The 16,187-nt window shown below is 41.4% G+C and overlaps 1 protein-coding gene across 3 annotated transcripts in view; it reads left to right on the forward strand.

The window, feature by feature from the left end:
• Nucleotides 1–6,734: 6,734 nt before the first annotated feature.
• LOC115175982 (mucin-17) overlaps nucleotides 6,735–16,187 on the forward strand; it is an 88,721-nt gene continuing 79,268 nt past the window's right edge. Inside the window, exon 1 of one of the 3 annotated variants that reach the window (XM_029735692.1) lies at nucleotides 6,735–6,798. Coding sequence is in view for 2 of the 3 variants with exons in the window: in XM_029735690.1 (XP_029591550.1) it covers nucleotides 10,946–11,124 (179 nt within the window). In the remaining variant the exon portion in view is untranslated. Of the gene's footprint in view, nucleotides 6,799–10,307; nucleotides 10,432–10,522; nucleotides 11,125–16,187 lie in introns of those variants that run through there. The other 2 variants (XM_029735691.1, XM_029735690.1) reach the window with 2 other exon arrangements.

Consider the following 16,187-nt stretch of genomic DNA (forward strand, 5'->3'; position numbering starts at 1 on the left):
GATTTCTAGAATAATAGTCCATTAGGGTGACACCACAGCCCTACTATATATTGTAATTGAGGTAACAACTAGCTTCTTATCAGGAGGGCTTTAGTTTCCATATGATGTCGTCACATTTCACTGATGAACCTGTCCTGTTTGCCTTGGCCTCTGAGAGCAAACACGGATAATACACTACAGTAGAAGCAAAAGAGAAAAAACATTCTGTGAAGGTGTGGTGTTTTTACCTGGAACAGGAAAAGGTCCAGGGCTTCGCTGGAAGAGAGAACAAAAGGAACATTCCTACACTTTTCGTGGTTTGTTATCTTCAAAAGAACACCCTGAGGTAAACTGGGAGCTTTCTTTACTTACTCTTTTACCTAACTGCTAGATTCTTATCACAAAGAACTGGTTGTTACAAGATGTCACATGACTGGCCCCACAAACTCTCAGTCCAATGGGATCCCTTTTTACTTTAATTGCTTTTATTTAACAACTGATTCAAGATCTGTTTCCCCTACTTCTACCTAAGCCTAACTGACAATAAATGTAATTTGTTTCATGCATAATGTACCTTCACAAACACCAATTGATGGTAATGTATACAGTACATATGGATTAGGCTACCTGCACAGAAACATAAGCTTACATTATATTACAAAATCTGTCCTTCAATTGAAAATATGTATTAAGACTATGGCCTAGGGTTGTCTAGCAGTCTAAACTGCTGCCTCTTGATCACATACTGACGATTTTTTTTTTTTTGCGAAAACTCTATCCAATACGGCATAGAAAATGCCAAAACTATAATAAAAAATAATAATATGGACCTTTGATTAAAAATGAAACACAAATATATTTTGTGACGACCCTCCCACTCATTTTCCTTAATAGGATGTCGGTGTGCGGAGCCGGGAGGGTTGTCAGTGAAATGGGACACACCTGGGTTCGGGTGTGTCCCGGGATAAATGCATCTCGTTCCCCATTCATTGAGGAGACTCTCTCCATGCAGACACAGATTTTGGTTGTGGCATTTTTGTGTTTGTGTGTGATGGCACCTTTCAACACCCCTCATTATCACATTTATGCACGTAACCACTCACTTATACTACTGATTACACACACCGTTGTTAATTATATTTAGTTTACTTCAGTTCATAAAAATATTTTGTTATTCCTTATCTCCACATTGTCTCCCTTTTTGTTACGAACTTCGAGCTGGTTCGTGACAGTCTTATCTTGGTGTCCAACCCTGGTCCATTCGTCACTGTCCTGGGCTGTTTGTCTTTCCATTACACACTGTCTCTGACAACATAGGTAGGGCAGGGTGCAGAGCAGACAGTGATAAACTGGATGAGTGATAAAGGCTCTCAGATACAGTAACCTACAGTGGTTGCTCCGCTAAAAGTTTTGCGATTATGCCGAGGGACTTAGAGGTAATTTGTGGTTAATATGGTACCCTGCGTTACCACTTCATTGCTCCAGACCAGCGCAAGGGGGAGTTGGAGAACTGATTATGCTAAATAGAAACTGATAATTGTGAACGACTTCAGTATTACTTACTAAAACTGTTACACTAAGGTTTTTATTATTCTCTAGTACAGCCACTATTGAAGGCTATCAATTGTTTCTAAATATAACTAGCATTAATGGTACCAGTGGTTCACACTTAAATAAGGTGCCATAGAATTCAGCGGCACCATGCAAGCTGCACCGCAGTACGCTGCAACTGGGCAGAGGCGCAGCCATGGGTGGCCCTGGGAGGGCATAGGCCCACCCACTAGGTCCACCCACCCAGAATACGTTTTTCCCCACAAAAGGGCTTTATTACAGACAGAAATACTCCTCAGTTTCATCAGCTGTCCGGGTAGCTTGTCTCAGATGATCCCGCAGGAAGCCAGATGTGGAGGTCCTCGGCTGACGTGGTTACACGTGGTCTGCAGTTGTGAGACCAGTTGTACTTACTGCCAAATTCTCTAAAACGACATTGGAAGCAGCTTATGGTAGAGAAATGAACATTCAATTATCTGTCAACAGCTATGGTGGACATTCCTGGAGTCAGCATTCCAATTGCACTCTCCCTAAAAACTTAAGACATCTTTGGCATTGTGTTGTGTGACAAAACTGCACATTTTAGAGTGGCCTTTTATTTTCCCCAGCACAAGGTGCACCTGTGTAATGATCATGCTGTTTAATCAGCTTCTTGATATTCCCAAAATATGAGAGAAATATGCTTTTTGTGCATATTGAAAATATCAGGGATCTTTTATTTCAGCTCATGAAACATGGGACCAACACTACTCCAGACTGTGCTCTGCGATCCCCGGGGCACGCAAAGCTTCCCTATTGATCAGGCTTATATTTAAGAAAATTATTCCACCTAAGCTACAACAAGAAAGTGCAATAAGGAATGTATTATTGTTACCAAGTGAGCATACAATTATTGTCTATAAGCTGTAAACTGCAGTGATGTAGGCTAATTTGAATAACTGCTCAAACGTCCACTTTTGTTTTAGGCTATATGCCGAAATAACTGCAAACAGCCTAGGCCTGACGTCCTGACCAATATAAGTAGTTATTTTCTATGGTAGAGTGGTCAGGGTGTGACAGGGGGTGTTTTTGTGTTTGTTCTATGTTCTCTATTTCTATGTTGGATTTGTAGTTTGTCTATATCTAGGTTGGGGTTTATTGGGTTGACCTTCAATTGGAGGCAGCTGTTCCTCGTTGCCTCTAATTGGAGGTCATATTTAGTAGGGGTGTTTTTTCCTGTTGTTTGTGGGTAGTTGTTTCCTGTTTAGTGTATGTTCACCTGACAGAACTGTTGACGGTCGTTTTTGTTGTTTTGTTAAAGTGTTTCATTAAAGTTAAATATGAGCACTTCACAAGCCGCGCCTTGGTCCACTTTGTACGACCCGCGTTACAGAACTACCCACCATGACTGGATCAAGCGGCGTTCCCAGGCAGAGATGGACACCTGGTCATACATGGAATGGATGGAGAGGAGAAACTGGACTTGGGGGCAAGTAATTGAAAGATATCGGAGCCTACCGGGGAAGAACGAGAGGCAGCCCCAAAATTTCGTCCTGTTCCTGCTCCCCGCACTAGCTCTGAGGTGCGTGTTACTAGTCTGGCGCCTCCAAAGCCAGCCCCATGCACCAGGCCTCCAGTGCGCCTGCCCAGTCCAGTACGTCCTGTTCCTGCTCCATGCACTCTCCCTCCAATGCGCCTCCATAACCCGGTACAGCCAGTGCCTGCTGTGAGCACTCGGCCTTCGGTGGTGGTCTGCAGCCCAGAGCCTTCGGCGGTGGTCTGCAGCCCAGAGTCTTCGGCGGCGGCCTTTAGCCCAGAGTCTTCGGCGGCGGTTGGCGGTCTGAGGCCTCCGATGATTCATGGTCTGGTTCCTCCGGACAAACAGAAGCGGGGGGATCAGCGGGCGGTGGGGGTACTACGCCCGGAACTAGAGCCGCCGCCATAGACATTTTTCCACTCTCCCTTCCCTTCCTTTTGTTTTTTTGTGTGTATTCAGAGTCTGCACCTTTGGGGGGGGGGGGGGTACTGTCACGTCCTGACCAATATAAGTAGTTATTTTCTATGGTAGAGTGGTCAGGGCATGACAGGGCGTGTTTTTGTGTTTGTTCTATGTTCTCTATTTCTATGTTGGATTTCTAGTTTGTCTATCTAGGTTGGGGTTTATTGGGTTGACCTTCAATTGGAGACAGCTGTTCCTCGTTGCCTCTAATTGGAGGTCATATTTAGTAGGGGTGTTTTTTCCTGTTTGTGGGTAGTTGTTTCCTGTTTAGTGTATGTTCACCTGACAGAACTGTTGACGGTCGCTTTTGTTAAAGTTAAATATGAGCACTTCACACGCCGCGCCTTGGTCCCCTTTGTACGACCCGCATTACAACAATACTGTAGCCTACTCATACTGTCACATATTTGAAGTCTATTTAATTTCGAGGATGCTTCTTGGCTATTGAATCAGCAAAGAAACTTTCTCAACACATTTAAGGAACTTGTCATAAAAAAAACATGATTTTCTTGGTATTTCATTATTTTAACAGTATGTTTCCTAAAAGTTCAAACATGGTTACATTTCATTTACATTTTGGTAATGTTCTAGGAATGTTCTCCAACTGGTTTGACATTGGGAATATTCTCACATTGTTCTAAGAACATATTTTTTTTTACATAAAAAACAGAATAAAACTTTAACAACATTCAGAGAACATTCTAATAATGGTATTTATAAAAACATACATTCCGTTCTCAGCATCAACAAGACTCTCTGTATCCTGTATTTTGTTAAGTGTGTTCAGGTGTTGGCCACGCTTGATCTTAATGAGTGCTTGTTTCTTTTGAAATTAGGTATTTTTGAATAGACTAAAACGAACAGCTTTATATGAGTTAAAAACATGGCATGCTAGAACCAACCTGGTGGCGTAGTGGACTAATTCCATGGGTAGCGAACAGAAGATCATAGGTTGGAACCCACAATTAAAAATAATTGTGTTTGCTTGATTAATGCCAAAGCAAATTCATTTCCATGGTAGCACAATTCAGATTTTTTCCCCCTACCAATTGGTCTTTTAAGAAATCACATCAGATATTTTCACATCAGCTCTTTTCAGAGTTGATCGGATTGGAAAAAGACCAATGAGTAAAAAAATATCAGAGTTGGGCTGCCTGTGTAAACGCAGCCCATATGTCATATCTGTGCTTGGAGTTCAAAGCTAGCAGTGTTAATACATGTTTTAATAAAACCTGTTTTCATAACGTTATTTCGTTACGTTCAAATAACCTATATTTTCTGTTCTCAGAACATGAATAAAATCTCCCAGGAAAACTTTCAGGGAACCATAGTAAAACATTCTCAGAACCTCAAAATTAATGTTCCCAGAACAGGTGAAATTTTCACTTCCGTTCTCAGAACGTTTAACAAAAAGTCAGGAAACTTATGGCTTCATTCCCAGAACCAATGGGAAGCCAAAAACATATGTTCCCGCAACTTCCAATGAACCAAATGTGCTAGGTGAGATGTCCTGCAATATATCATTAAGATTTAGGATTATATAATACATGTAAAAGAAACATATTAGGCTACATACTGCTATGTGATCTCCTTACCAAAAGCAAATGCATCTGTTTTATCATTAGACCCACATTTAAATATTTGTATTATTAGAATTCCCTGTGCATCAAACCTCCATTTCCCCATAAGAACAGTATTTGCTTGCAATACAATTGATCAAACACTAGAAGTTGTGCATATGCAAGGTCTGAGCTGTACTTGGAGATATGCACACTTTCCTGCAAGTTCACTTTACTGAACCAGATTACAAAATCCCAAATTGTTTGCAAAATCATTGTCATGTGGTTAATCAAAATTCTATCCAAATCTAAACGAAAATGATTCAGATCTAAAAAGTAACTTCTATTGCCACTGCCAATTATGTACAAATAGCCTACATAAAGCCAACAAATAAAAACATGCAGCCTTCAGGTAGAAAATATCCTGATAAAAAAAATGATATCCTATACATCACATTGGCTAGACAAAGCTTGTGCTAGCGAACTTGTAACATTGTATAAAATATTATGGCAGTGGTGGAAAAAGTACTCAATTGTCATACTTGAGTAAAAGTAAAGATACCTTAATAGAAAATGACTAAAGTAAAAGTGAAAGTCACCCAGTAAAATATTACTTGAGTAAAAGTCTAAACCTATTTAGTTTTGAATATACATAAGTATCAAAAGTAAATGGAATTGCTAAAATGTACTTAATTAAGTATCAAAATAATTTCAAATTCCTTATATTAAGGAAACCAGATGGCCCAATTTTCTCTTTTTTATAACTAATCTACAATGTTTGTAACTTTGGTTACGGTCATTTATTTTAATTAATTCAAGATTATTCCAGTCTTCCTGTTGTCATTGTCGGAGTGCACACATTGTTTGCAGAGTTTACAACCTATGCTACACTTGTGAGAAACAAGTTTTTTTCATTTCATTTACGAGTTCTGTCAATTTAGTCATTGCATTTTGTTTGGAACGCTCTTGTCAATGTTGAGTAAGGACGTGCATGCATAGAAGTAGGCCTAAATGTACTACTAGTGATACATGTAATGGGGAATTGATATACACTAGGATTCAAAAGCAAACAGTTCACACAATGAAGTTATGGATGAAGTTATGAAACAATGAATGTGCACAAATTGGCGGGTAAGCACATTCTGGAGAGAGAAGTGCGTTGTGCATCTGGGCGCATAGTCAATCCGACATCGGTATTAGTCATGCAGAATTTACAGTCGTATGGCCTCAGCAGAAGTCAGAGCATTCATACTTATTGTACGTCGCGGAGCAGGGCTGTTGTCAAGGAAGTAAGTATGTGTTTATACAGGATGTACCCCCACCTACCGTCAACCAATCATGTCAATGCGAAGCTATACATAGCCCTCCTCATTGTTAGAAAATTTGGAAGGCGCATTGCGATGTGGTACAGACCTCAATTTGGTCTCTGCATGCCTTTCGAGGCTCCGCAATTGCATCACACTTTCCTCAGGTGACAAATCACTTCACCATATGGAGCACCAGTTTTGCTTGTGCTCTATATGTGCGCAAGTAAGCCATGCCTGTGCGAGACATTTATGAGTTGTCTGTCTCTGAAGAAAATAAATATTTAACAAAAGGAGTGTCAGAACTCCAGCAATTCTTTTAAACCAAAAACCGTATTATGAATAATCTGTTCAGCTCCAAGGGCCAGCAGATCAAGGGCCAGATCAGTGCAAACTTTTGGGCCAGTCACTGAGGAGGAAGAATCAGGTAATGATGAGCAATTTAATAGATTCATCTATACAATTCCTTGCTAGTCAGTGGCCTTTCAATTCATTTATTGTATTTTTAAAAATTAAAACTGTAATCGGCAGTTGTAACAATAACAAAGCACACTCCCCTCCCGTTTTGGTAAAAAGCTGAGTGATGGGGTTGGGGAAATGTAACTACTTTCAATTTATGGACAGAGCTATGGATGCAAGGACTTACCATCAACAATATTAAAATAATAGTTTTAACCATGTTTTAAGGCTATACAATGTTTTTTTTTACATGTATTTTGTTTAAAAACATTTGACTAAAACAAGGTTATATTTTGGGTAAAACAAGACAATATTTTGGGTTCTGATGGGGTACGACAGTTGAAGTAAGCTCATGAGGCATTCATAAGTTATATTCATCAAGAATCAATGGGTATATATCATTAATATACAGTGCATTCAGAAAGTATTCAGACCCCTTCACTTTTTCCACATTTTGTTACTTTTCAGCCTTATCCTCAAATGTATTAAATCGTTTTTTCCCTCATAAATTTACACACAATAACCCATAATGACAAAGCATAAACGTTTTTTTAAAAATGTAATAATACAAAAAAAACTGAAATATTTGAAGCACCTTTGGCAGCGATTACAGACTTGTGTCTTCTTGGGTATGACACTAAAAGCTTGGCACACCTGTATTTGGGGAGTTTCTCCCATTCTTCTCTGTAGATCCTCTCAAGCGCTGTGAGGTTGGATGGCACAGCTATTTTGAGGTCTTTCCAGAGATGTTTGATCGGGTTCAAGTCCGGGCTCTGGCTGGGCCACTCAAGGAGAGACTTGAGAGAGACTTGTCCTGAAGCCCCTCCTACATTGTCCTGGCTGTGTGCTTAGTGTTGTTGTCCTGTTAGAAGGTGAACCTTTGCCCCAGTCTGAGGTCCTGAGCGCTCTGGAGCAGATTTTCTTCTGTACTTTGCTCCAATCATCTTTCCCTCGATCCTGACTAGTCTCCCAGTCCCTGCCACTGAAAAACATGCCCACAGCATGATGCTGCCACCACCATGCTTCACCGTAGGGATGGTATTGGCCAAGTGGTGAGCGGTGCCTGGTTTCCTCCAGATATGACGCTTGGCATTCAGGCCAAAGAGTTCAATCTTGGTTTCATCAGACCAGAGCATTTTGTTTATCATGTCCTTTAGGTACCTTTTGGCAAACTCTAAGAGGGCTGTCATGTGCCTTTTACTGAGGAGTGGCTTCTGTCTGGCCATTCTACCATAAAGGCCTGATTTCTGTAGTGCTGCAGGGATGGTTGTCCTTTTGGAAGGTTCTCCCATCTCCACAGAGGAACTCTGGAGCTCTGTCAGAGTGACCATCTGGTTCCTGGTCACCTCCCTGACCAAGGCCCTTCTCCCTCGATTGGTCAGTTTGGCCTGGTGGCCAGTTCTAGGAACAGTCTTGGTGGTTCCAAACTTCTTCCATTTAAGAATGATGGAGGCCACTGTGTTCTTGGGGATTTTCAATGCTGGAGAATTTGTTTGGTACCCTTCCCCAGATCTGTGCCTCAACACAATCCTGTCTCAGAGCTCTACGGACAATTCCTTCGATCTCATGGCTTGGTTTTTGCACTGTGGGACCTTATATAGATAGGTGTGTGCCTTTCCAAATCATGTTCAATCAATTGAATTGACCACAGGTGGACTCCAATCAAGCTGTAGAAACATCTCAAAGATAATCAATGGAAATAGGATGCACCTGAGCTCAATTTCGAGTCTCATTGCAAAGGGTCTGAATACTCCATTTTTTTTGTAATAAATGTGAAAATGTCTTATTTTTGCTTTGTCAGTATGGGGTATTGTGTTTAGATTGATGAACAAAGCTGTAATGTACAAAATGTGGAAAAAGTTAAGTGGTCTGAATAATTCCCGAATGCACTGTATTTGTTATGGTCTTGTGAAGGCTGGCTGAATTCTCGCAGAGTATGTCTTTTATCTCTTGTCTTTTGTCTACAGATTCTCCCTTTTCCCTGTTTTTCTTTTCTTGTAAATGGTGATACTGGAGACTGTTATCAAACGAAACTGTGTAACCAACCATCTAAGAAATGCATTGCCATTAATTGGAATGTTGGTTATCCTTCCACAATGTCAAGTTATGTATCACAATATGATTTATTACAAGATTAAGGGTAAACTGGGAAACTTTCATAAGGTCTGAATGCTTTGTATGGAGTACAGTATGACAAAATGAGTCTGTATTGAAAACATGCTGTCAGGGAAGATACCCATTTAGGCAATCCCTAACTGCTGGGTGGCTCAGTCCTGGCCCTGGGTGTTGTCACTCTGGTCTTGGACCAACACACCCAAAATCAATAATGTTTCATTAAGGCCCTAAAGCTGAGTCGGGTGTGTTGGATTGGGGCGCTGCAGGATGGTAGACCCCTAGGGGCAGAACAGGGTGACCCAGCTATATTTGGTGTAAAAGTAAAAAGAGCTCTACAATACTATTAGGCCTATGAGAGTAATTATATGGAGGATGTGCTGTTTCTGTGTGTTAATGTGTATGTGTAGTTGTATGTGTTTTTTTGTATTTTTGTTTACAAACCTTTCCCTTGTAAAAAAAGAGTTGACAGAGTTGAGGAATTGACTAGACTGGTGGGGGTCAGGTGTGCAGGTGGCTTGGGAAGGCTGGGCAGTCTGGCTGAAATTTGATATAGAGGATGAATTAATAAAGACCGTCAAAAGTCTTTGTACTTGATTTTTTAAAAGAGTTATTCGATTTATTAGGCTATTAGTTAAAGGGGAAACAATATTGATTATTGAATTACCTATGATGTAGTTCAATCTTATCAATCATAAACATATTAATAATGACCTTAAACATATTTAATAATGACCTCTTACCTAGCTTTCTTACTTTTTGTTGTTCTAAATAGAGATGGCTAGAAGGGCCATGGGTCACATTGGATTGTGTAGAAATGCAGGAAATTAGCTTCTGATGCACCCCAAAAATCTGGGGTCGGACCCCAAGACCCCCCACCAGGTTATGTCCCCCCAACTTCTAAAACCAAAATTTTGCCCCTGCCTTCAACTATCGGTCACCACCACAAGTTGGTTCAACTTCTTTAATTAATATCATTGTCTGATCCTGGCACTGTCCTTTCAGCACCTTTCGCTTAACATGCAACTTCATCAAGATCTGTTGCCTACGCCTATAACAGTCATACTCATCACTTATTATTGTTATTATTACAAATAGAAGATTATCACTTCTCACAATGGTGCTCCTGTCTCAGCCTCCAGTATTTATGCTGCAATAGTTTATGTGTCGGGGGGCTAGGGCTAGTCTGTTATATCTGGAGTATTTCTTCTGTCTTATCCGGTGTCCTGTGCGAATTTTCCGATGAGGTTTCCGAGTCATGAGTGCAGCATGATCCTCAAACTTGGAATTTCGAGTTGGATGATCATTCAAACCGATTTTTCACAGTCGGAGCTCCGTTTTTTTAATGAGCTCCCAGTTGTCTTGAACGCATTGACGTCAGATTATCTAGCCAAAAAGCATAAATGAGCTGTTATATTTGTCCCAAAATCTGTCTATCAATAGTCTGGCTCTGCTTGTGTCTATATTTGAGCGATTTACGCATCTGCAGGTATGTGGATTTCCTTAAAATGTTTGACTAACGCATCACAAGGGCTAGCTTTGGGCCACAACATCGGGAGTCTGTGTATTGGGTGCAGCAGCAATATGGTGCGGTACAGACAAAAGTTGGATTCAAACATGTATTTGATAGTGAGGGACACATTTGACTTTACGACTGGTAAATAGTTCCTACAGGTTATACATATGCCTTTGTTGACAGGAAACGTTTTTTTGTTGTTGGTGAAGTCGGCAACATTGTTATAGTGTTACTTTCCGTCGATACACACCAGAACGATGTACAACCGGGAGTCAAACCTAAACTCAACACACAGACTCCCGGTGTTGTCACTCACCTGTGCGCGACTGCGCGTGCTACCGGAGAAAATGAAGTGCGAGGATCAGCTGTCATCTTGCTGTCATCTTGCTGTCAGCAGGTTCAGCTGAGCTTGTGTTTTTCATGTCAACATTCGTGACAATTCGGTGTTTTGCCAGATCTCGACCTCGTGTCAGGAATTCACTTGAAGATGGCGAAAAAGAGTAGTTCCAAAAAGTCATTCAAAAGCTTGTTTTCTAAAAGCGAAGCCAATTTAACCGACTCTGTGGAGAAAGAGAAAGATGACGGTGGACGAAAAATATTTAAGCTCTTCAAATTCAAGAAAAAGTGGAAACACAACAAAGATGAAGAGAAGCAAGTAGTCGTCGGGTAGGCTATGCCAAATACTTGAAATAGTTCCAGGCTTTTCTTTTTGAAACAACATAAAACGTTACTGGTCTGGTGGAATGACACTTGTCTTAGTTTGCATTTTGAACTAATGGTCGTGATAACGTTACCATTATAATGCTCTACTGAAGTCCACAGACTTTGAATAGCATACTTTATTTATTTTGTGCATGACTTGAAATGAATTCACACTTTTGTTCTATTTGTTGCCCGCATCTCTAAACAGTGGGAACAATTAGGTCTAAAAAAAAGATATGTTATTGTTTTGTCACATACACCGGATAGGTGCATTGAAACGTGTTGTTTTACAGGGTCAGCCATAGTAGTACGGCGCCCCATAAGCAATTTAGGGTTAAGTGCCTTGTTCAAGGGCACAACGACAGATTTTTCACCTTGTTGGCTTGGGTCTTCAGCCACGACCTTTCGGTTAGCCTACTGGCCCAACACTCGAACCACTAAACTACCTATTGCTGCTAGGTACAGTAATTGCCTGGATAGGTATCATTATGGTTCATGATAGAGTATAACATTGAATACATCTGCAGGGTTTATCCCGTTTGTGGGGTAGCTTTTTAAAATGTGTAATATTTAGTGGTTGGCTGTAGCTAGTGTCAAACTTGCGACCCTGGGTTTCAATGCCAGTCCACTTCTAACAGAGGTAAGGTTTAATTGTCAGGGCTTCAGACTAACTTTGTCAGTTGGTAGCACCAGCCCATCATTCTGCAGTGTAACACAATAGAAAAAATAGGAATAATCATCTTATAATGTGATTATAAAGTCATTCACAATGCTTTATTAAGAAGGGGATTACTCAGTTGGAATTCAATGAATAAGATAGTCCAGTGATTGTCATGAATTTAAGGTTGACAAGTAGGCTATTTTTGTTATATTTTAGGCTACTGTCAAAATAGGGCTAAAAACACATTAGGTCACTAACTCTAAATATAAAACCTACTGCTAGTAGCATTGTATTAATCAGTAAACGTAATGTCCTAACAAATACTTTGCAATGAGACCTAGTGCACTTGTGATGACCGATGCACATTTCACACGCTCCATATTTTAAATCCATATCAGATATTTATTTGTGTTTTGAGCTCAGTATTTAGCATTGAGAAACAAATACCTGAGACCCTCCTTTCTATAATATGGACAACTGGTTGCTTCTAAATAATAATTATTCTAATGCTATGGTTGGTGTTTTGCATGACAAGAAATGAAAAAGCCAGGTAGGAGTTATGACAAGGTTGGAACCAAAGTGTTGGTCAGTGTTTCCCAGGGGACCCTAATTACATTTTAATAGATGTTACATTTAGACAACTATTACAGAATAGGCTCTCTGATTCAGAACATACTGTTCCACAAACAACATGCTGATCTACACCACACTGAATGCAATTTGCAACCTCTATTAAGCATAGGGTTCCAAAGGTCGGAAACTTTCTGGAATTTTTCCGGAAATTTTCCATGGGAAGTTAGCTCGGTAATTTTGGGAATTTTAGCTTATAACAGTTAACTTTCTTTGTGGGATACACATAAGGCAATTCTAGGTCTTGTGGCATATTTTGGTTAAACTATCCCCAATTCAATGGAACTGCAACCCTCTGCATGTACAGTGCATTCTTCCATCACATGTGCAGTGCACTCTTCCATCACATGTACAGCTGATTCTCAAGATCTTGCACACTAATGAGATGCTATTAAACCCACACTACTACACTGTCTGAGCCAAGAACTACATGCTTTCTGGTAAGTTTTGATTACAATACTGGGTGGGGTGAATATATTTTATTTGACATACATAATTTTTTCTAACTAGTAAATAGTAGCCTACAGCAAAGTGTGTTTAAATAATTTCTAACTTGTTAACAATTTCTGCTAGTTAGTTTTTGGTACCATGTGGATTTTAGCGTGCTTGAGCCTGCCAACTGAGGAATGTTAATTCACCTGTTTCCATACATGTTTCATTTTAAAACATTTATCTTACAAAGGAGCTGTTTAATATAACTGCTTAACTATTTTTTTTACCCATTTTTTTGTAATCTTTACAGGAAAATGCCACGGACACTATCTGATGTGTGGAGACATTTCACTACAGCTAATGTAGAAGGAAAGCTGTGTACATTTGCAAATACTGTGCCAAATCATATGTGAAGAATGCAAAAAAGATGCAGAATCATCTGGCCATGTGCATAAAGTTCCCTCAACGCTCACAACAAGCAACCTCTGACAAAAGTCCCTCTACTTCTATTTGAGGTGAAAATTATGAACCAGACACCTTATCGATAGCAACAGCTCATGGTCCTCCTGGAATCAGAAGTTTTTTTGACTCAATGGAGGAACGTAGTCAGATAAATGCTGATAAATGTCTTGCTGGAGATGTGTATGCAACTGGTTCACCTCTGATGCTCGCAGGCAATGTGTATTGGAAGATATTTCTGAATGTTCTTCACCCAGCATACACCCCTCCACCAGACATGCTTTATCTACTCATTTGCTGGATGCAGAGTTCAACAAAGTTCAAGTGAAGGTCAGCAAATTATAGAGAAGCAGACTGTATTGCAATCATCTCTGATGGGTGGTCGAATGTTCGTGGGTAAGGAATAATTAACTACATAATCTCCACCCCTCAACCAGTATTCTACAAGAGCACAGACACAAGGGACAACAGACACACCGGTCTCTACATTGCAGATGAGCTGAAGGCAGTCATATATGACCTTGGACCACGGAAGGTATTTGCACGGGTGACAGACAATGCTTCGAACATGACGGCTGCTTGGTCTAAAGTGGAGAAGTCCTACCCTCACATCACACCCATTGGCTGTGCTGCTCATGCATTGAATCTGCTCCTCAAGGACATCATGGCACTGAAAACAATGGATACACTCTACAATAGAGCCAAGGAAATGGTTAGATAGGTGAAGGGTCATCAAGATATAGCAGCAATCTACCTCACCAAGCAAAGTGATAAGAAAAAGAGCAACGCATTGAAGCTGCCCAGCAACACCCGTTGGGGTGGTGTTGTCATCATGTTTGACAGTCTCCTGGAGGGGAAGGAGTCTCTCCAACAAATGGCCATATCACAGTCTGCCGATATGGACAGCCCCATCAAGAGGATCCTCCTGGATGTATTTTGAGAGAGAGTGGTATGCAGCCTGAAACTCCTCAAACCTATAGTAGTAGCCATTGCATGGATTGAGGGAGACAATGCCATCCTGTCTGATGTTCAGATTCTGCTTACAGATGTAAGAGAAGAAATCCGTACTGCCCTGCCCACTCCACTGTTGCTCCAAGCAGAATAAACTGCAGTTCTGAAATACATAAAAATGTGAAGACTTCTGCCTGAAGCCCATACACGCTGCAGCGTACATGTTGGACCCCAAGTATGCTGGCAAGAGCATCCTGTCTGGTGCAGAGATCAATAAGGCCTATGGTGTCATCACTACTGTGTCTCGCCACCTTGGACTGGATGAGGGCAAGGTTCTTGGCAGTCTGGCGAAGTACACTTCCAAGCAAGGGCTTTGGGATGGAGATGCAATATGGCAGTCGTGCCAACATATCTCACCAGCCACCTGGTGGAAGGGACTTTGTGGATCTGAGGCTCTTTTCCCTGTTGCCTCCATCATCCTCCAAATCCCACCAATATCAGCCACCTCAGAGCGCAACTGGTCCTTGTTTGGGAACACACACAACAAAGTACGCAAGGGTTGAAAAATTGGTGGCCATCAGGGCAAATTTGAGGCTTTTTGAGCCTGACAATGAGCCATCCTCAACAAGGTTGGAAAGTGACAGTGAAGATGAGGCCTCAGAGTCTGATGTTCAAGAGGTGGACATTGAGGAGGTCCTGGGAGAAGACATGGAAGCCTGAGAGGAAGACAGCCAAAGCTTTAGTTTCTAGACTATCATCTATGTATGTTGAAAACGTTTTTGGTAGATGCGATAGATCATTCAAAATTCCCTTTCTTTTGTTGTTCAGTGAAATCATCCCATGTGAAGAGTGAACTCATTTAATTCATGTTCAATTCGTAACAAAATAGTTTTTTTTATTTCTATTGGAAGGATTTAATCATTTGCAATTATGTCTACTTATGATAAGGTAAAATGTTTATGTTTCTGTCTCCATATGATATTGTAAATACATCCAATGCAAAAAACATCTACATTTAAATGGAATTAATATGAATTTGCATATATTTTCATTAATTCCCATATATTCCCATTAATTCCCAGGGAATGTTTCCACCTCTGAATATTCCCCAAAATGCGCAACCCTAATTAAGCATGTGTCACGAACGTCGTTGGAAGCATACTCGAACCAAAGCACAGCGTGATTAAAGTTCCACATATTTATTTAAGCGAAACTTCCAAACAAAAAGAAACAAACAATCAACGAATCGTGACATCAGAGGTGCCACATGCACTAACTCAAAACAAGATCCCACAAAACACAGTGGGGAAATGGCTGCCTAAATATGATCCCCAATCAGAGACAACGCTAAACAGCTGCCTCTGATTGGGAACCATGCCAAGCACACCAACATAGAAATAATAAACCTAGAACACCCCCTAGTCACGCCCTGACCTACTATACCATAGAGAACCAAGGGCTCTCTATGGTCAGGGCGTGACAGCACCCCCCCCCCCAAAGGTGCGGACTCCGGCCGCAAAACCTGAAACCAACTGGGGAGGGTGGGGGGGGGGGGTGATTAGTGTCAGTGGCGGCTCCGGTGCAGGTCGTAGCCCCCGCCCGGATCCGGCCATGGCGCCGGGCTGAACGCCGTGCCTGGACTGGGCATCGGCGCAAAGGAGGGCTCCGGCCATGGAGCTGGTTTGGACGCTGTGCCTGGACTGGGCACCGGCGCAAAGGAGGGCTCCGGCCATAGAGCTGGGTTGGACGCCGTGCCTGGACTGGGCACCGGCGCATAGGAAGGCTCCGGCCTTGGAGCGGGACTGGACGCCGTGCCTGGACTGGGCAAGGGCACAAATGAAGGCTCCCGCCATGGAGCGGGACTGGACACCGTGCCTGGACTGGGCACCGGCAC

This window comes from Salmo trutta, chromosome 36, assembly GCF_901001165.1.
Source record: "Salmo trutta chromosome 36, fSalTru1.1, whole genome shotgun sequence".
NCBI classification, from domain to species: domain Eukaryota; kingdom Metazoa; phylum Chordata; class Actinopteri; order Salmoniformes; family Salmonidae; genus Salmo; species Salmo trutta.